At 38.1% G+C, this 21,887-nt stretch overlaps 1 protein-coding gene across 3 annotated transcripts; it reads right to left on the reverse strand.

Annotated features, from left to right (window-relative positions):
* Nucleotides 1-1,010: 1,010 nt before the first annotated feature.
* Nucleotides 1,011-20,129, reverse strand: LOC145498060 (RYamide receptor-like). Of its 3 annotated transcripts, none has more exons than XM_081477940.1 (3): nucleotides 16,783-20,129; nucleotides 16,192-16,242; nucleotides 1,011-2,781 (listed from the first exon to the last, which is right to left on the reverse strand). In XM_081477940.1, exon 3 carries the CDS (start codon nucleotides 2,686-2,688, stop codon nucleotides 1,396-1,398), a length of 1,293 nt encoding a protein of 430 aa, XP_081334066.1. In that variant the 5' UTR covers nucleotides 2,689-2,781; nucleotides 16,192-16,242; nucleotides 16,783-20,129; the 3' UTR covers nucleotides 1,011-1,395. The 3 variants fall into 3 exon arrangements, with proteins under 3 accessions (XP_081334066.1, XP_081334067.1, XP_081334065.1); XM_081477941.1 differs by lacking the exon at nucleotides 16,783-20,129 and adding an exon at nucleotides 16,398-16,710; XM_081477939.1 differs by lacking the exon at nucleotides 16,783-20,129 and having other exon boundaries at nucleotides 16,192-16,710.
* Nucleotides 20,130-21,887: the final 1,758 nt, after the last annotated feature.

A 21,887-nucleotide genomic window follows, 5' to 3' on the forward strand; every position in this document is an offset into this window, starting at 1 on the left:
TCCATTAATCAAAGATTGGATTAAAATGTATCAGTGACACCTAAAGAGTTTAATGTTCATCACCTTTTTTGTGGGATATCTTTCTAAATTGACGAAAGCAACTTGATCTTTATTCCCATATTTACACCCTTAAGCAACCCTTCTTTTCTTATCCAAAACATCTTGAAAACTACAGGCATTTTTTTTTTATCCGACTATCTGAGGTATTATTTCCCTAGTATCTGAGGTAAGCCATTTAAACTTGTGTTCTACCTTGAGGGTCTTTTGGGTACCCATGATGTATTAAATCTCCAGCACAAATACAGTTGGAGGCCTGGCCCGGGTTGTCCGATAACGCTATCCAACGGATAAATGACTGTTCAGCGGATAGCGCGGTTTATTTGTTTTGTAAATACTTATCCACTGGATAGCGTTATCCAGCCTTCGAACAACTGGGGCCTGTTCTCCCTACACAAGGTATAGTAGGGTAGCCCTGCATTTGAGCTTACTGCATAGTCTATCATGCCAGTGCTCATCTCCGTTTCCTATAGCATGAACACGTCGAGTATCCCCACGCCCTGCTTCCCACTCCCTCTGGGTGGGATTTTGATCTTTATCCGGCCCAGCATTGCACTCAGAGGTACCTACACTGTATGTATGCACCTTACCGGAGAGAGAGAGTTTGACGCGGGGTCAATAAGTCAGCGTCCACACTACGCTGGACAATTTTGAAAAGGCAGCTTTTTGAAAACACTCTTCAAACCAGAGGAACAAACTGTTTTCGTGCGACCGAAAAACATTTTCAAAATGGAGCTTTTCGAAAACGATGACGTCAAGATAATGATGTGATTTCCTTCACCGAGTTTTCCTCAAATACAAACCCAAAAGGGCCGGTGCGCGCGTGATTGTTGAGGTTTCAAATTCCTCCTGCGTGGTGTGGCCCCCTTGAGTGTTATGAATCTTATGTAACCATTACGCCATTGCGTGTCTCATGTAGAGTTGAAAACTCTACTCAGTCCGGGGATGGGGGGGGGGGGGAGGGGGGGGGCAGGGGGACGCTCAGTCCTGATTTGGACCAAGATGATTCATGACTGATGAAGTCTTGATGGTGTTTGTTTCTGTTTTCTTTTTCTTGTTTTCTCTTTTCTTTTCCATTTCTTTATCTTGCAAGCGTAAACCAGCTATTGTATCATCTTTGTTGCCACATTTCTACAGATTAAGGACTAACTGGGTCTCTCTGTGTTGGTCTTGCATTGTTGGTAGTAAACTTGCGCAGACCCCAGCCAAATGCTGTTGGTATGTACGTGCTTAATTCAAGCTTTGATTGATAAGCATCTGTTCTATCGTAATATCATGTAGAGTGGTTGATATAGGTTGTTTACTGATCCGGGATTGTCTGGTCATTCCATCTAGAACTTAGCAGCAACACGTCTTCGATCCTCTTCTGCCTTCATCCCGACTGGAATGGCTGGCTGTTTGACTTTTTGTTTTCTCAATTACGGGGGGCATGGAGTTGTTCGAGCGACTGAAAAGATTTCCATGGTGGTTAGAATTGGCCGGGATCGAATTGGCTGCAAGGTTACCAGATCTGGAATATCTAGTGCGCGTTTTTTTGATAGCACAACAGCAGAGAGACTTGATTATAGCTGCGTAATGTTCATCTAGAGCACCATAGCATAACGGATTCAACGCATTTGGAAACCACATTAGCAAGTAGATGTAATAGTATAAGATTTTCAAGTACCTCCATTGTAAGGCCTCCTGGTAGTTTTCAACCACAAGGAAGAACGTGGTGTATGGCACATAGCAGACGACAAAGACTATAACAACAACTGCCAGCATCCGCAAAAATTTCTTCTCCAGTTCGTTTCTTTTCCTTAAAGTAGTTTGGTCTATACTTTGTTTCCTCGAGCTTCGTACACTGTAATACGTAACTGAGCCCTGACTTTCTCTTCTTTCCTTTGGAACTGGACCACACCCCAACGCGATCGACATCTGTCGAAGTTTGTAAGCAATAACAATGTACAAAATGACGATTATCACAACGGGCAAGAAGATATTAATGATGTACTGGAATATGGTGTACATATTTTGGTAGTAAATCTGTTCCTCCACTGTCCTACCAGGGAAAGACTCTACGCAACGATAAATTGTTTCGTTGTTTCTCACTCCAATGGCTTGAAGTTCTCGAGCACCGAATGAGGGTAACACGCAGAAAAATGCAGTCAGCCACGTCAGTAAGATAACTAGCGCTATTTTAGATTTTCCGAGTTTTGATTTAAACGGAAAAACAACCACCACGAAACGATGGACTGCGATGGCAACAAGTGTATTGGTGGTAACGAGATAGAACATAGTCAGGCTCGGGTTAACTAGTTTACACATCACTGGCCCCATCGTCCATTCACCACCCTTCCATTCCATCGCAATCAGTATGGAAGGCAAACATAACATGGTGCCGAGGTCAGAGACAGCGAGGTTCGTGATCAAAGAGTACGTGCATGTGCGCATGCGCCTATGTCGAAAAGGAATGAGGCAAACAGTGAAGTTGCCGCATATCGCGAAGATGAAAAGCACGCCGTACACGACATAGCGAATTATGCGCGAACATTCTGGCTCCACCACGAAATCATACTCTAGGGATGCACTGCTTGGAGGGATTTGGCTTGAATTTAAACCCAATGTTGAGTATCTTTGGCTGAAATTCATCGCAGCCTGGAAGGTTTGGGTGCCTTCAGTCGTTTTCCGGACACAAAGCTAAAGGAAGAGTTGACTTTCTTCTGTACTGCTTAGAAGAGCAATCTGTTATGACGAAAAAAAAGTGTTAATGTGACAATTATAAATGTCAAACTATAAGCGAACTGCCGGCGTATTTCAGCGATGTCTGTAAGGTTTTGGCGCATTGCGTCTATTTTACGTCACCAGTAAACAAAAAATCAACAACAGTTAAAACTTAAAATATAATAAAATTAAAATAAAATAAACTAAAATAGAAATCTAAAATATACAAGTCAGTGACAAAAAACGGCACTTTTATTGATTATGTCATCTCCTGACTACATTTACTCAATTTTTAAACAGTGAAAACTTGTTTGCGAACTCTTTATCAAGGCCATGCAAGCCATTTTATCTTAGTGTGTATATTTTCACGATTGACTTCATGGCTGGAAAGTGATTGTGCAATAATCGAAAATTCTTCCTTGGGAAAAATTCTGTACACTCATTTGTCCGCACAAAACTCCGTAGAGTTTACCTCAATACTAAACAGAACTAAGTGAGTCTCTACACTGATTCAGCAAGATATGCGGGTTATTAACCAAGCGTGAGGTGAAAATGGCTGGATATTGGCCAGGTTCGTTTTCTGCGTGTTTATTGGCCAAGACGGGGTCGGGTCCATAAACGCACAAAAAAAGAACGAGGCCAATATCCAGCCATCTTAAAAGGATTTATTGTATGTATAAAAAAAAACCACCATTTTCTCGCGGGACACAGCGGGTGATCCCGAGCGGGCAATATATTCGCCATCTTTCCCACTCGTGTAGCCAATCACAGCGCAGGATTTGGTTCATCTTGCCCGTTCACGGAGCTGGCCATAAAACAAATTTTGTTGTTGGCATGGCTTGCAAGTTAGTTGAAGGAAAGAATTCTACTTGTAACAGAGAATAAGTGAACATGCCCTAGCTAATAGATGTACTATGTGGATTCGCATATGTTCAGAGCACGTACTACTGAAAACACTGGACAATATACTCCAGCATATCCGGATTTATTGTCCAGTTCCTGCATTATCCCGATCTTTTTTTACTAACTTTGTATTCATTTCAGTGACGGGAAATACATAGGAATAAGACGGTACTGTTTTGTGAAATTGTTATTCAAAACGGAAAAACAACTCTTGATGAGTACTCAAGAGCCACATGATCGGTAATAGGTACTTACATCCATTAAAACGGTATTGCATTCATCGAATGTCGTATGCAAGTAATTTAGGATATCTAAGGAGAAGTGTAGCGGCTCTCGCGAGCTTTCGATTCTTTTTCGTCTTAGCAGCTGCTATTATCTTGGGGCTTGGGGCATTGCTTCTGTTGTTTGTTCTATTGTTCTCTCAAAGGGTATCAAGCCATTCATGTGAGACCTCACGAGAGCTGCTATCCAGGCCTGTCTAAGTAGTGTATCCGTTGAAGTGAAGGACTCACGTATTGCTCGATTGGGCTGATAAGATAATGCTCAGCTTTCACAGAATTAGTTCTATCAATAGTTTAGAGTTAGCACTGTTGAACTTCAACTGAAATGCATGAGTATTTCTCAAAATATAACATGTACAACATCACAACATAAAAAGTCTTGGCCCTTCTTTAAAGTAACAATTAATCTTCACAAGCATCTCAAAACATTTCAAATTTCACAAAATATCAACCGTGATTGTTATTCAGTCATTTGAATTGGTGTAACGCTGGGTAAAATCGCGAAATGTAAGGCTTTCGACTCACCGAGTAGATTTACTTGTAAGTTTCCGTCTTTACAATACACCTCTTCACTGACCAGCAGGGAGCCTATTAAAGACGTATCCGATTTTGCATCCAAAAAGTTCAAGTCCTCAACCAATCTAATGTAATTTGTACGATATAGATGGCCTTTTGAAGAGCCACTGTACGTACACGGTGATTCGTTTTGAAATTTACTCCGTTGCAATATACATATGGTTGTCACCGCCAGATCGAACAAAATATACTAAAGAATTTGCATGAATGACTGAGAGACTTTGGCGACGTCGTCATAATAATTGTCATCTTTGATTTTTGCTCTTAATAGAATGATTGATAGATCCCAAAACGCCTACAGGCTACGAGCTAGGGTAGCAAGGTCAGGCAGATCATTTTAAAAACGTCACGAATTACGCCCGGATTTGATAAATTGGTCGTTAGCAGTATTCAGTTTGAAGAAATTAATCACTCATCTTCGCTCTTGTCAGACGGCCAAATTGTTGAAGCGGCAACTTTTGCTCTGAACTAAGTAAGTGCCAATTTTCGGTTGTGAAGTACTGGCCTTGATTCGAAAACCGACTGAGGGTTGGCCAATTCATGTTAATCCAGGATTATATGGCAATCGAGGTTTTATTTTATTTGTAAAATTTCTTTTGTCCCACAGCACATTCTAGCTAGTTCTCATTCGCTTTGCAGGAACCCAGGTGCGGGCTAAATTACTAGTATTTTTGCTGCGGTGTATTCAGGTGGCAAACGTCTGAGGTCACAGTTAAAAATTCACTAAGATCGTAGGTAATATGGCGTAATGCTAATGGTAATAAAATAAGTTTAATCAAAGTTATGCATACATTTATCCATGCATCTCATTATTTCGAACAAGTTTTAATTAAAGAGAGCTATCAGGTATTCGAGTCATAAGTCAGCTCGAGCCACAAAATACAGCGCGTATATGCACAGAGTGCCTATAGCCTGGTTCTCACTAGTGAGATAAGCATAACACTAGTGAAATAAGCTCAAGCATAGGCACAAGAAAAAGAAACGTGCATTTTCCTTTTTCTTGTGCCTATGAACCAGGCTTAAAGAAAGGTTAATTAACCTTATTGACTTTGCAATTTAAGCTGTGATATACTAGCTGAATCAACCATAGTTTTTCATGTTATTAAATCTAATCCGATAAGATGGGTATTTGAACACCGATCAGTAACTTTGATTACGTACAACAATATGTTGCCCACAAAAAAGGAATGGCTGTATGACAAATGCATAAAATTTAACTTTAAGGCAGTTATTTTTGCATTTGTTGAACTTTCTAGCATTGTTCTATTGTTCCTGATGACCATTTATGTTATATTTGTCGATTTTCTGCCGTTTTAGAAAAATCGAGAAATCCAAAATTGTGTCGAGATAGCGCGACGTAATTATAACGTGATCTGATACCTTCCTTTATTTGTTAAGATACGCTGGTCTGGGTGATTCCATCTACGTCCAGATTCGGCGTTGAAAATCGAAAAAAGCGCGGTCTGAATAGGGTGAAGTGTTCGAATATAACTCAATAGCGCAAGCTAAACTTACTGACACTAATATTATAAGACCACGTTAATTATTAAGGAAACCAGTCAAGCTCAAAAGTTTTAAAAACGTTCAGAGGGTTTTCTATATATAGCAATATAATATTACTAAAATGGAATGTAAACAAAATGTTTTTCTTTTTTTTTTTTTTTTTTTTGACGATGCCAATGCTCCATGCGAATTAATTCAAGAGGTGGGACCAAGGCAGAAGTCAAAGCAAAGAAGACAAAGAAAAATTTCAGAGGATCAATATACATATAGACTAATTGAGTACTAATCATATGCAGAACTAATTTCGTTCTCATTATATCAAAAGGGACGGACTATTAACTGATATTGCCATTATCAATCAATCCGAGACACCTTAAGCGATAAATCTGTTGCCTGTTTAGCACTTCAACTCGAAGTGCATTTTAATTTGAGCTTAACATGAATACTTCCCTCAAAATCACGTTCAGCGCCTTATTTATTTGGTAAAGTTATTACCATGTAATACCTGTAGTTATTACACAGACTAATGACGCGCGCGTTGTCGCCGAGTCGCATCAAATTAAGTGACTAGTAGGTTCGTTTAACCCTAAGGCATGACATAACATGCATTTCAAGCTCGTTACATGTAGCGAGCCCTTATATTATCTACGTGGGGTTTGAGCTCTACGATTTCTATCAGATATCGGAATATGCCAATACAAGACGTAAAAATAAAGTCTGTAACATTTCGTATCTCACTGGTAGTCAATACGGCATGGGTGATTCGTTGTATGAATGCAGTTCACAAACATTTTTCCAAATTTGAATCATTTATTTCAATTTAGGCTTCGTTTGTAGTCAGTTGTAGCTAAAACGTGTTCCACTTAATTATTTATTGCAGAACGATACTATTACGAGTCAATTGTCTCCTCTTAGAAACGAAATATTTCTGATGTTTATCGGAAAGCGTAACGTTGTGAGAATTTCTGTTTACGTGCTTTCATTTACTAACGAACATAGCCAGTTAATCAGTAGCAATAGCGTTCGCGACACTCAGCCATGTGCGGACAATGCAAATCACACGGTCGTAAGACCAAACCGAATTACAGTTCTGTGAAGAAGAAATTCCCAAAACAAGACAACTCTGTTTGACATAACAATAGCAGTAGTTTTTGGAGAGGTTCATGGAGGAGTCATTTTGAAGATCTTGATGAAAACTAAGATTGAGATAACGTAATAATAGCCAAATAATTCTGTTTGCAAATAGAAGGGTCCTTGCTAGCATTAATAAGCTTAGTAAAAAAATGTTCCTGATTTCTTTTGAAAAAATTACTAGCGTAGTAAGCTCAGTTAAATTAAACTTGCACATGTAATCCTGCAGATATCGTATGAAACAGGTGCTTGGTCCGAGGAATAAAATACGAGCGAAAACGCCAACCACTTCTGACGTCTTCGATCTATGAAGGTCACTTAAACTTGGGATTGCAAACAGCTCTCAGTTCTTCCGGTGTGTCGTTGATAGATCACCAGCCCAGCTTTCCTTTCTTCTTGCAATTGTACCCTGAATTTTTGGAAGAACCTCTCCTAGATGGCTTTGTTTTTGGTCTTTTAAAGCACACCGTGATACAAGTGCGCCAGGTTTTAACTTCAGCATTCTTTTTCAACGTATTATACTTTGCGAAAAGTCAAACTACGAAATTATCCCTGTAGTATATATGACAGTTAAAAAGAAATGTCAAAGGCTTTTCGGAATTCAGACTGAAATACTTGTGGAGAGGTTACAGACGCCGAGTGTTGCTTAATGAAGACCTTGTTATTTTCCGTAGCCGTCGGCGCGATACAGGCCTAGGCAACTGGCTCATACGTGATCTCGTTATGTCCAAACAGGTGAGTAATCAAATCGTACTACTTACCGGCAGATAATCGCCTTATCCACACAGCAATCGACGTCACCCACATAACCAGCGAAAACTCTAACCTGGACGTCTCTCTTCTGAACTAACCCTTTTGACACGACAAACCTAACCGATTAGCTTATTGTATGACACGAGAGTAAATAAGTGAATATTGCGTACGCCGAAAACGACCTCCCGCGGTGCGGGGCATGTCGATAAGAATGGTATGCATTTCCCAACTGCAGTGCTCAACGTCATCAGAAAGTCATATGAAAGACACTTCATTGTACATATTAGGAACTAACACAAATGCTCCAGACATTCTCAGGGTAGTAACCTTTATAACCCAATGTTTTCATGCTGTTTTCGATAATTTTAGTTTTTCCTGTTCGCCTGACTAGTTCAATAAATTGCACCGTAACCTATAATTGTATAAGTAGCCTTTGTTGGTTTTGACATTCCTGATACCCTGACAAGAAAAGAAACGTAAGTCCATTGAGAAGATAACAAAGCGATTTTTCAATGTAATAAGATTTTGTCGGAGGATTTATTGAGATATGAATAGATATGGTGTTTTATGAGAGGATAATGCCTTTCAATCTTTCGGCTGCTCCTTATCGGCTAAGCTGTGTGTCGCTATAATCCAATTTAAGAGTGGCCTTCTAAATTAAGCACAAACTTGAAGTAACCTTAACGTCACACCACGTGCAGTATTCTGTTCCAGTTGTAATGAGCATGATAATAAATTACTTTCCGAGAAAGATAACCTAAATACCAAGAGCTATTGTACCGGTGAGTTATTGACCCCTCTTGGTGCTTATCTGTGCTAAGTCACCTTCATTCGCTTATTTATGATTCTTCACTTCCTAAACAAAGGCTTTCAATATTGAGCTACTTTGCAGAGGAGGACAAAAACAGTTTCGGTCATCCATCATCTTTTCTCGATTCGTTAAGCTACTGACAGCTTTTTCGTGAAGATATCGCAAAATTAAATATCACGCACAGTCGTTGCCCCTCTCGTCTGTGATAACGAACGAAAATGGATTTTTAACAGATCTGTAATAGCCGACTAATCCATATAATACGCCTAAACAAAACGTAATTGGTAAGCATACCTTTATCCTGACGGTGAAAACACTTAAAAGGACTCCTTGAAATTGCTATATCGATGCCAATGAAAGACGATGGCCGAGGAACAAAACAGATAATTTTCTCTCCGTTGATCATTGTGTAACATTCCTATTTGGACACCTTTAGATCAGCAAGAGTCCTATTCTGTGGAACAGAAGCCTTATAGTTCTTTGCCACTATAACTGAATTATAGAGCGAAACACGTAGAAGAAGTTTGAAAAATAAAACTCGTTAATGCAAAGTGTAGCATTAGTTTTTTTCATTATAAAACGCTACAGAACAAGAACAGCAATCACACTTAGGTATCTTAAGGTTGTATAAGACTTTAACGTACCTACGTAATTAAATGGAGGTATCCACGCAATTAGATTGGAAATGAAGATGAAACAAAATAATAATCTCCATGTACAATTCAATTGCGTAAATTACACACATAAGCACTGACTAACACAAAAGTTCTTGTAACTCAACATAAATTCAAAAGAGGAAAAAAATGACTCATACTGAAAAAAAAACCAATAAAATGAAGTTTAATTTGCGCTTATGTAAGTATTGCTATCACGAGCAATGCATTGTTGTATCGTTTAGAAAGCTTTCTTGCCTGAATCACGAGAATCAAACGCTTGAAAATATGTTGTGATTAACTAAAATCTCATACATCCGATTCAGTGATTCTCGTGAGAAGATTATAAACAATTATATCACATCGCCAATTACTACAGCTATAAATAATTTTCAATAATAAGTTTTAGCCAGTCAGAAGTAGCCATGCACTGATCGACAATTCGCATTGATCAGTGTTCTTTTTTATATACTGCCCTGGAGGTAGCCATGCCGTTATTAACTTGGTTTCTTTTAGCTCTTCCGCAGAATGCAAACCTTCACAAAGCAATTGCTTTAACAAGACAGACCCCTGTTAACTCTTTGTCCTCAAATAGAACAGCTCTGCTGGTTAGCAATGGACCCCTGGGATTGGTTTCCGCTCCAAACTTCGTATTTAAATTTCTCGATACAAAACTACCTGAATTATAAGAACCTGTGGATGAACTCTATTAAAAGAACTCTTCACTCATGAGAAGAAAACAACGGCTGGATTAATTTACAAATCACAAGTCACTTAGAATCGCTTAAATGCTACATGGATATTTGCTCGGGGACACGTTGCTAAGTAACTTCTGCCGTTTAAAAACTCTGGAAAGCCGTTGTTTGATATCAGTTCTGTTGTCCTCCCTAAACTCGCTCGCTGCCTTCATTTTCGGGACAAAGTCGACTGAACTTACATACATACATACATACATACATACATTTTATTTGTTATGAAATTAAAATTGCAATTGTAACATGCCCGCGGATAGCTAAGCTAATCTAGGCGGGTCATGTTTGGACGAGTTATTAATATACAGCAAGGTACAACTAAATACAATTGAAGGTAACAAGAGAACTAAAGAGACTAGAATTGACAACGATGACTAAAGACAACTAATAAACTAACGATATTACAAATAATAATTAACAACAGTTACGACGAGAGACTACAGATACACTAAAGCGAACTTATTGAGTATTAATGAATACATACTAGGAGGAAAATAAATTCAGCTTTACTTTTTGAACGATTTCTGTAAGATCAATATAACAGTCTTCTGAAGCTAGAATTTCAAAAAGTATTTGTTTTATTTTCCTCTTAAAGACATTTTTTGGAAGCTTTCTTAAATATATAGGCATTTCATTCCAAATTTTTGTTCCGATTCTAGAAAATGAATTCACTTGAATTGAGAGTCTAGAACTTTGTGTGTAAAAATTATTTGAGACAGAGGATCGAGTATTGTAAGAATTAATATCAGAAATGTCTTGAAAGAGATCTTGAATGTTTCCAGGAGCATTTCTGTGTCTTATTTCAAACATAAGGTTAGCTAAAAGCTCATAATACAGAAATTTTAACGGTAAAACACTGGCGTCAATAAATAAAGGAATCGTATGTTGATTTCACTCAGCAAAATAAATAAAGCGAAGAGCTCGCTTTTGGAGCTTGAGAAGCTTTTCAAGGTGTGATTTATATGCTTGGCCCCAGGCCACCAAACCATAAGTTAAATAAGGAGTAACTAAGGATCTATAAATAGTTAAAAGAGTTTGTCTTGGCAGAAAGTGCCGTAGTTTACAAATCAATCCTACAGTTCGGCCTATTTTAATAGCTACATGATCAATATGATGTTTCCAAGAAAGATTATTGTCAATTATTACACCTAGATATCTCACAAATTCTTTACATTCTAGAGCCACCTTCTTTTGTTGATCATTATCGAATATCATAATTTTGGGATGATAAGTAAGTTTTCTCTGAACTACCATCAAAGTGAGATTTTCTCCAAACTTTTTAATTAAAGTTGAAGATCTTTTGCTTAATCTCTTAGCTCAGAGGAACATACCTGGAGTAAGCCACATCAGATGGAACTTAGATCCAAGGCTCTCTCATATTCGTAAAAGATAAAGTTCTTGAGAAAGTGTTACATGGGTTTAACCACTTGAGAGAGTTAATTAGCTTAGGAAACTGTTATCTTCACTAATGGGCCATCTTATTACTTTTGACTTTGTGTGCCAGGTCTAAATATAACGTGGAAGATCGTGATGTTGAACAAAGCAGCTGCGAGGTTGTAAATCTGACTCGGGCAAATTTAGTACTGTTTGCCGATCGCTGATTGGCCAACCTTGATGACTTTGAAACGAGCTTTAAATGTAGAGTTTCGACCTTTTGCAACACTGTTGGTAACATAGTTAGCATGTGAAGCAGCTTCAGTGATACCTATCTTGCAAGGCATACATTTTAAATCGTACTGAAATCAAATGAAGAACAAACTTATGAAATTACTACCCACGTGTTCCCATGAAAAATTTAGGAAATTTCTCGATGCAAAATATAATGAAAATAGAAAACTCTTTCTTGTCTTTGTCAGTCAAAAACATCGCGTGGGATAGGCCTCTTTGATTGAGCAAGAGGTAGTTTTAGAACCACTTAGTTAAAGGAGCTCAGTCACTGTTTTTATTTATTTTGTTCACCTACAAAATTACCTTTAAATTGAAGAAAACCTGAAAATAGTAGTTTAGTAAGATAAAAAAAAAAAAAAAACAAAGAGATAATAATAAGCCATAAAGGAACAACGATGGTTGAGGATGGAGAAGATTAAAACAGATTAAAAACGACAAACTTGAAAAATTTAGGCTAAACTTTTCAAGATGCACAAACCGTGACGTAGCTCCTTTAAAGTTACTAATCACCTTCATTTTCGGGACAAAGTCGACTGAACTACCACCATCATCGTAAAGTTTGCTTTCAGAGAAGCGTACACGGAAAAAAAAAATTATCAGTTAGAAACCCCGGTTAAAACTGATATTAGCGCAATTTAAACGGCAAGGAGATCAAATTTGTTTGATCTGCGTGAGCATTCCAGCTAATTATTTCGTTAAGGAGCTCTTTAAGGTAATGACTTCCCTACTTTTTCCTCCCAGTGCTATTTCAGGGAACGATTGAATCTAAAATCCACCTGGAACAGTTATTTTGAATAGAACACATCTGTGCTAAGGTTTGCTTGTCGTGTGTTCCAGACGGCGGAAAAAAAGGTTCATCAGATGTTATGAAGTCCGGAATATCAGGAATATATTGAAGATTTTACGTCAGACAAGGTTGCTTAAGGTCAACGAATGCAAACTCTGCTGGAATAATATTTCAGTCGTGCATGTCGATATTCATTCTTGGGAAAGATCTGGTACTTTGAAGAATCTATTCGAAAACGCTACGCAAAAAATCAACTACTTGAAAATCACCTCCAATTTCTCGACGCTTTCTACAAATTACTTGCAATTTATTCTGTATTTTGTGCTTTAAGTTAGGTAAAAATTATGATAAAACACTTAGATACTAGTATGATTAATTTAAGAAAAACAAGTGATTTAGACACTGAAATAGCGGTAATCGTGCCATGTTATTGTTTGAATATAATTTTATATTGTGATATGATCAAAAGCAACCTTTAACTAGCTAATTTAAAATTTACGGCCAGAAGACAACGATCTAATTGGCAAACTATACATGAATATTTTTTTGATGATTATAAACTCTACGTGGGTAATTTTGTAATAATCCCTGGTTTAAAGGCATCATTTGATTAGCCGGGAGTAGTGCATGTTTGGCAGGCGGCGTTTATTGGACATGCCTAAGCATCGTATTTGTGTCAAGTTGTATGCATAATTATTCTAGTCTGATGATGGTATAGTTCTTACCGAAATATAACTCCTAGTTTTGCCAACTGACGTCTGAATTTCGACACAATGAACATTCTCGGATTATCGTTCATTGTCTATGTACTAAAACTATATCAGCAGGTACTGGGTTTTAAGAGAGGTAAGATTTGAAGTTTTTCTTAACCGAAGAAAGACCTTTGAAGTTTTGTAAACAAACTGACTTAGATATATGAACTGTGCCAAAGATACTCTGGTCTTAAAATTAATCTTATTCCTTTTCTCGCTACATTCTTAAATCGGTAATTTCAATTCTTTACATAATCATTCTTATCATGAACTTATAGGTAAATTCATTGAGTACTTTTCAAAATTTACATTACGCACGAAAAATGTTCAGTTCCATTGGGTGCCCTTTTTTTTCGACAGCGCAACACACGTGCTTTCAAGGTTAGTTATTCACTTTCAGCCCACCACTAACATGATTAAGGCAAAAAAGAAAAAGAGAAAGAAAAATAGAGAAAACCAAAAAAGAGAACGCAGATACTTACAATGGCAGACATACACTTTTGAAGACTATCCTCGTGTTGCAATGGCGCTGTATATGTAGCAACTGATGACTGCTACTGAGTACCACAAACTAAAGCGTGCTTTATAACAAAAGGGCAAGTTGAAAGGTTATATGAAAGACACATTTCCATTCCGCTATGCTGATTGAAATTAAATTAACAAAGATTCTTTTAAATGCTAACTTTATCTGAAACATGTTTTTCGGATCAAAATTTCCTTCCTGTTTGGATTCGTAACATATGAAAGAGAAACCAATAAAGAATAACAAGGCACATGGAGGAATTCCCGAATCGTTGACGTCTTAAAGTATACCAGTTGCTTTCAGATTTATATTTCCTTCTCTACAAGACTGACGTTACTTATTTCCTTATCCAGTAACAGAGGAAGTATCTTCTTCGCGTAAGTAAGTGAGCAAATGGACCCTCAATTAGTCGCGTGCATCTTCAGTTGAGAAAGCTAATATGTCACTCAAGAGGTATGAAAGGTCAAATCCTCAAATTTTGACTGCTTTGATAAGAATCAGCCCATCACGATCAGAGGTTGCTGGGCTAGTAAACCGCGAACCCTTTCTTAAGTTCGACTTTACATTGATATTTCCTTCGTTACCACTTTGAACAATTGACTTAACTACAACAATATTTAAATTAATGTCACTGAATCTTATTTTTCAGCTTCGTTTAGGACATAACTTTCAAGCTCATTCTAACTTTTGACTCAACTAGTAAAATAATTAGTTCAAGTAGTTATTTTTATTACACCGTCGTCTTATGAAAGCTATAACATTTAATACCAACTATACATACGATCTTCTTGTAATCTACAAGGAAAATAATTCTCAGGCCAATTGTCAGGAAAATTGACTCTGAAAGTTTCGATTGTCTCAGATAATTCTAGAGCTTTACATCCCTATTCATGCAAAGGGCGTGGTTGTGCGCGTTTGTGATCTCTCTTTACTTGCTAGTGCCAAACAAACAAAGAAAAAAAAGCTGTAGACGTGAGCATGGTGTGGTAATACACATACTTCACGACCTAATTGACATTTTAGGACAAACCCTAGGATGCATCATCACGGATATAACATCACACGGTAACGGTGGTATTCCTAGATACGAATAATTCCTCGTTTCGTCATTACGCAGTTCTATATATATCTAATGTCAGATTTTTTTCGTTTAATTGGAACGATTATCATGTACTCGTTTCGACTAAAATGGCTTCTGACTAGAATTAGTGTCGTATGATATCTCATTGATAAAAATTAACTAGTTTCCCTGATAAATTAGCAAATTTTACCACAACGCTAAAATGTTGGTGCCGTTAAAAGACACATCTTGTTCTCTACCACCCACTACGTTTTACTGTTTGCTACTCTGCAGGAGCATTCTGGAAAGCGTTTACACATTTTTGAGGTCGCAGAGGTTGGCTTAGTTGATCTATAAATATCTCTTAGAGTTTTTATGCTTGAAATTGTTGCAATGATAAAACGTTCTCGACAAGGGTCCCTTTCGAGGATCACAATGATTGAAGCAGCAGACGACATATTTATCTAGTTCCTGCCAGTCCTTTGGCATCTGTTCTCACATTTTATTGTTTTGGTTTTAAAAACCATAAAGATATAGATAAGCTCGTTATAGTATCTATGAACCGTTCGAGTTCAGTTTTCAAGATTAACCTGTTTAATTAACATTCATCGTGAATGGCAATTTTTATCTTTTGACTCAGTGAAAATATCCGAGATAAGCGTTAATGAGCAAAAAGCCATTTTTCTTGGGCTCCTCTGTCTGGTTACCGGTTAACCTTCTGGCCGCTTACAGCAGATACTGACATACCTCAACCCAGCTATGACGTCGTTAATTTTTCACTGGCATATTTAGAGTAAAATATATGTTAAACTCAAGTTATTGGAATCCTTTAGTCTGTCGTTATGTTCAGTGAATATTGAACATTGTAAAACTATTGTAAGAAACCGATGAAAACATTTTCTCAATGCTTGCATGGATTAAACTATTATTAACGGTCGAGACGACTCCATTCCAATCTAATACCGACGTAGCACGCATAGCCGCTATTGTTCGCAAATCACAAGAAGCGAGGGAGTTTCTTTTTGTTTAACAATTGGTAATTGGCTTACTTAAAATCCGTAAAGATTTGCGGGGTCGATTTTTCTTTGGATGTGAGCAAACCGAAAGTTTACAAAGCACCTGCTAAAATTCGAACACAGACATATGCAGTCTGCAACAAGAAGTTGTATCTTCCAAAAACGAAACTGTTACTATGCATATTCAAGATTTAGAGTACCTTATATAATCAAAATTCTAGATGCTTAACTGAGGACCATTGAGACAAACAGATATACTTACAATTGGGCAGGAATTCGTCTTGAGCCGAGAGTTTTCCACCAAATCTGCCCTCTGAAGTAAAGAATGGAAACACAATCACCCAATGTTAATTTGTTGATTTACAATGACTCTTAGACCTAATGCTCTATGCTATAAAACGTCACGAACAGAAAGAAAATATCGAAGGTTTTGTTACAAGGTGTATAGTGCAGTGTTGCATAGCTTACCCACCCACTCCTAAAACTTTCTTCCTTCCTGCTTAGGCTTCATGGGATGTTATTAAAATATTTGTCTTCTATCTAGTTTTTCCTACTGGTTCTGCTAAACAATTGAAATTCACGCTCGCATTTCTTTAAACCGGTGAATTTTAACATGCCCGTGAAAAGCGAAGAATGCAATTTGAAACGTCTGAGCACTTCTTGTGGCCATGAATTGACCTCTTCTCACAGTGTTGAGAGATATAGGAAAAGGTAGCCAACGTTTTACTGGACTTAAAATTATCGGCAAATGTACTGAAGTTATGTTATTAAGTAGCAGGACAATGCAGAGGTTAGTATATCTATTGCTAAATTAATTGCAAATTTGCATTGCATACTGATTTGTACAGTTTACCTGCACACGATGAGGCGCGTTTGAATTTTAAGCCAGAGGTCGGGTGCATGTTTGTCATCCTTCATGTCATCCAAAAATGTATGTCGGATGATTTGTTAGAGGCTTTTGAAAGGTAAAATATTTTTTCATGTGATTTACGTAGAATGTTAATTAGCTATTTCAATTGACCTTCCAAAGTCAATTTATCCACCCGTGGTATTGCGAGCCTAATCTAAGAGGAGATCACCGCATCTACTTCAATAAATAAGTTGTAATACTTGACAAGAAACCTCAATATATTCATCGTAACGTCAAACTGATAAGGAACGTGACTCATTAACTAAGACGTCATCTTCATACCGGCGTGAACTACACTCTACCTGACTTAAGCCTTGGAACAGGTATGGACCTACTTTTCGTACTTTCCTCTTGTTGAGAATGAAGCAAGTGTGCCACTGATTCCACGTTCTTGGCCTCCGATGATTTACATAGTTTCTTTCTCTTCGCGCACTGCATGTCTCTGTTTTTTTTACCGACAACTCTTTATCTGTTTATTCTTGTGATTATTGAGGCTACTCAGCTGGCCAAGAATCTCTAAGTTTACTCCTAATCATTAAATAGTTAATCCTAAAAATGCTGAGATTTAAAATTTAATCATGATGAAACGATTGCTTCGACGTCACGGACGATGTATTGATTGGAAAAAAGATCAATTTGGTACAAAACGTTTTACTATCCCCGAGGCATGGTTAAATGAAATTGAAGGTCGCAGACAAGAAAAAAAAATTACTTATATAAAAAATGCCTGAAAATTGGTATCTCCTCTAATCCGGGTAAATAGGAAATGCCAGGCGTTATTGACCTCTTAAATACAATCGTTATCTGTTTTTGGGATAGCACACCGAAAAGGTTACTTACCAATATCAAGAAATTGTCAACAGGCTCTTTTTTGTTTGGCAGTGCTAAGGTGGTTGTATAAAACTTCAATTTACGCTAGTTTTCAAACAACTGGCAGGCATTGTTATGCCTTCCACTTTGAGAAGAATGTTTCCTGGTAAGAACGCTTAGTTTTTAGGTCAATAGGCCTGAAACTGAACCGTGTCAATCAACAATCGCTGCTCCCGAAGCTGCTAAAAGAACAGAGCTGACATCCTAGTATACTTTTATGGGTCAAAATCCTTGCTTGAATAATTAGGACTGAAGCTTAAAAAAAATTACTAGGCGGCAACCAAGAACGGTAACGAGAAGGTCATCAAACACAAGGTTTAATCAGCAGAACAATGGTATGACGTGCGTTGTAAATCTATGCACATTACGTAGCCATTCTTTTGAAAACAACAACGTGAAATGACCAAGTTCTGCTTATTTTGGAGAACGTGAACCACGGCCGCTAATTTTGCGTATCTCCTTTTGGAATTGATGGCTCGTTTTATATATCTAGTTTAAGAAACTCTTTTAGACCGATCGTCGTCCCGTGCAGTTTTACTGATATTAATTTTTTGCTATGCATCGTCCTTGGGGTCGCCGTTGTCATTGCTTAAGTTCCCTGATATTAACTCGAAAACGTGAGATCTCACGAGGATTTTCCAGCGCTGAAGGCATCGTGCGATATCACCGGGCTAGTGTTGTCGGGTTGTTTGGTTTGTTTTGATCCCATGCCAGCAGAACTGGAACGTAAACCAATTAATCAAATCAAGCACATTTCAGCAATCTTCATCTTTCCCCTTGCTTAAGAAGGACCAATGGATTTGTAATTGTGGTTTAAAGGACCTTAAGGTCGGGGGTTGGGAGACGAGATGGCATGCACTGATGATTCGATTATCGAGGATAATGAGGCTTGGTAACAGTAGAGAAAAATGCTGGACTAACATTTCTTACCGTTGAGAGGCCAAATATTCGGCTGTTTTTTCGATGACAAAAGGCCATCGAACAACGTCCCAGGAGGGTCCTAATAAGGTAACTATGTGATTTACAGAGGGGCGCGGGGCGTGAAGGTTTATTGAGAGGCCGACACCCCCCCTCCTCCAATCCTCAGGACCCCGGAAATAAAAATGGACAGGCCTAGGACGTAAATTAAGCGAAGTTGGATCGTTCTGCTTAACAGCATTCACTGTACCGGAATCACAATCGTGTGACTTATGTTGTCTTATGAGAGACAAGTTTTGCGTGTTTATAATTCTAACTCGATCGATGCACGAACTTTTTGTAACGAGTTCATAAGGGCTCTTGGTAGGTGCGGTGGCGTCGTGGTTTGTGCGCTCTGGCCGAGCATACTGTTGCGTTCTTAGCCAACACACTTTAATCTCACAGTGCCTTTCTCCACCCAGGTGTATAGATGGGTATGGGCGAAGTTATTGTTAGGAGTAGCCCTGCGATGGACTAACTTCCCATAAATAGTACTCCCGTCGCTTCGCTTGGCTCGTAAACAGACTTTACGATGCGGGTTCTTTCATGTTTCGTGAATAAGTAAAAATAGTTTAGCAAGTGACAAAATTTAAAGCAAATCTGATTGTCCGGTAACCACCCCTGTTTGTCGTGAAGGCGTATCAGTTATAATAAGTGTATCAATATAACAATAGTCAAACTTGATCGCGGACATATTAGAGAGAAATGATGTTAAGGGAAAAGAACGTAATACTGCCTAACGATATTTTAAAAATGCAGTGACATTGAAGGGTTCAGAGAGTACCAGAATATGGCACTGATAATGGCTAAATGTTAGGTCAATTTTCAGTCGCGTATAATCGATGGTAGTCACAGTTGAAAGACATGTAAAGGCTGATTCACGTTGGGTCATCCCTGTCAGATGTTCTGCTATCTCAGAGCGAAGAACCCGGTTATTGGAATTCAAAGTAGCCGACTATACGACGATTGATTTCTTCCAAATGGTGCAGAGATAGATCAATTTGTTTTTTATTGATCATGAAACCACCCTACTTTGTGATTCTAAGCTAAAACAAGTGAGTGTTTAGGTTGAAGGTTTTATGGAGATGTCAGAGAGTACAGAGTAAAACTTTTCGATAATCAGGAAGCCGGAAATACAAACAACACTTAGATCTTTTTGTTTAGTAGGAGTATTAGTGAACTAATACTCCAAGTTTCTTTATAAATATGCAAAGTATAAAATTATGGCTTATGACATTATCGGACTAGGTGTCCCTTAACATTCCTTCTAAAAGACAAACTTTTTGTTTTGATAATTACTATAATATCAAATGGTCAATAACGCCGGTTTGGACAAATTAACTGTCAATTTGGGAATGGATCTGACAAAAAACGCCTTTTCAACAATTCCTTGAATCTATTTTCTGCGCCTTAAGTTCATAACTTTTCCGTTCTTCGATTATTAATTCTACTTAGTTAAAAGTGCTAGCGACATGCAGATAATGCTGAAAAAAAAAATCAGCACAAAAAATATGTAAATAAATACAAAGGTAAATAAATATCGGCATGGTCATTATATTATTACTATACCCCTTGTTGAATTAATTTCAAGATAATAAACAATAGAACAGACGTCGTCGCTCTTTTTAATGCTAGTGATTAAGGTAAAACACAAATGTTAAAATCATCAACGAACACTCGTGGTATGCAAGACGCTGCTTTCAACTAACGATGAATGCGATAATGACCAACTGTGTACCTCTTCAGGAGAGTTATTAATAACCAAATTCGATACCAATTTTCCGGTAATATGGTCGACCGAAAAATGAGATTCCCCTTGCACACGAAAATCAGTGAAATTAGCTCTAAAAGTTTTGAGTTACAGAAAAGATCAGTTGAATACACACACTTCGCGAGCAGCTGTGAACTGAGCTTGCATCCATGGCCTGTATCAGTGTTAGTGGGTCATAAAAGCAATTCAATAGTGGTTGAAGCATAAGATCTCCTCTGGAAATATATAAAGAGGCGGTCGCTCATAAGAGAGCTAATCGGTTAAGAGGCGACTCTGACAACGTACATAAGAAAGGTGACAACCAGGCTTCCCGAATGTCATCGTACAACACGTCTTTACACATGCAAGTTGGTTACATTGCATTAACAAATATCTTTTCTTATCAAGGCGATGGTCCCAAATTACACTCTAGTACGTCTTACGTGCAGCAGCGTATTGCCCGATAGCTACGCAATCAACGGCGGGCCTCAAAGCAGTACAAAATTTGAGTGGGCAAGAAGAGTACTGTGATGAATCAGCGGTGATATGATAAATCTTACTCACTTTCTACATTTGAATATGCACATACGCGAGGTTCTCCCAAAATTACTTACCTTTTCACCCTGTTATCTGCGGACACAAAGTGATCGATCCAGGTATGTAGGACTCAAGCAGTTAATTAAATACGTTACTTGCTCATCAATCGTTGTGGTGCTAGTCAAATGCCGGCAGAGTTATTTCACAGCGGTTTCCCTAATTTGCTATTTGAAGACATCACTTATCGGCTTTATCGAGGTGATCTGAAGTGGCAGGGAATCCACGTTGTTTTAGGAAAAATACTTAAAATGCTACATAAAAAGCCTTTCTACTGATGATTCACTTGAGAGTTGCAATAAACGTTTTGCTGTATCCAGTCAAACCTCTTTTCACACGGACACTGACGTGACCAGTGTCCGTATTGGACAGGTTCAAGTGCTAATGCTTTTTATTTACATCTAAGGACGCTAAGAAATAAAAAATGATCATCGGCTAAGGACATTAAATGTCTTGGTGTGTCATCGAATTTCCACAAAAAGCGAAGATGGCGGCAATCTGTGTCTCGAACAAGTTCTTTGATTCAAAACTACAACAAGCTACGCGTTAAGCAACACTCGCATGTTCATCTTTACAGCAATCCAAAGTTTACGTAACGATCGAAAAAAGTTTACTTTATGTTTAATTCATGGCCAGCCGTTCAACTATTCAGTCCTGCGCCGGCCCGCTGAGCCTAAGTGATAAGGAATGGAACTTTAATACACCTTCCTTCAACGTAACCCCCCCCCCCCCTCCGGGGTACTCCCATAGAATGAGGAGGGGGTGCTCGTCGTACCCCTACGGGATTAAAACGTGTCTTTGGTACCTGTTAGTATGTTCAGCCTCAAAGGATCCACAGCGGGAGCTTTTGCGGTACTTTTAGGGTACTGAGACGAAA

The sequence above is a fragment of the Orbicella franksi genome, chromosome 9 (genome assembly GCF_964199315.1).
Source record: "Orbicella franksi chromosome 9, jaOrbFran1.1, whole genome shotgun sequence".
Lineage (NCBI taxonomy): Eukaryota > Metazoa > Cnidaria > Anthozoa > Scleractinia > Merulinidae > Orbicella > Orbicella franksi.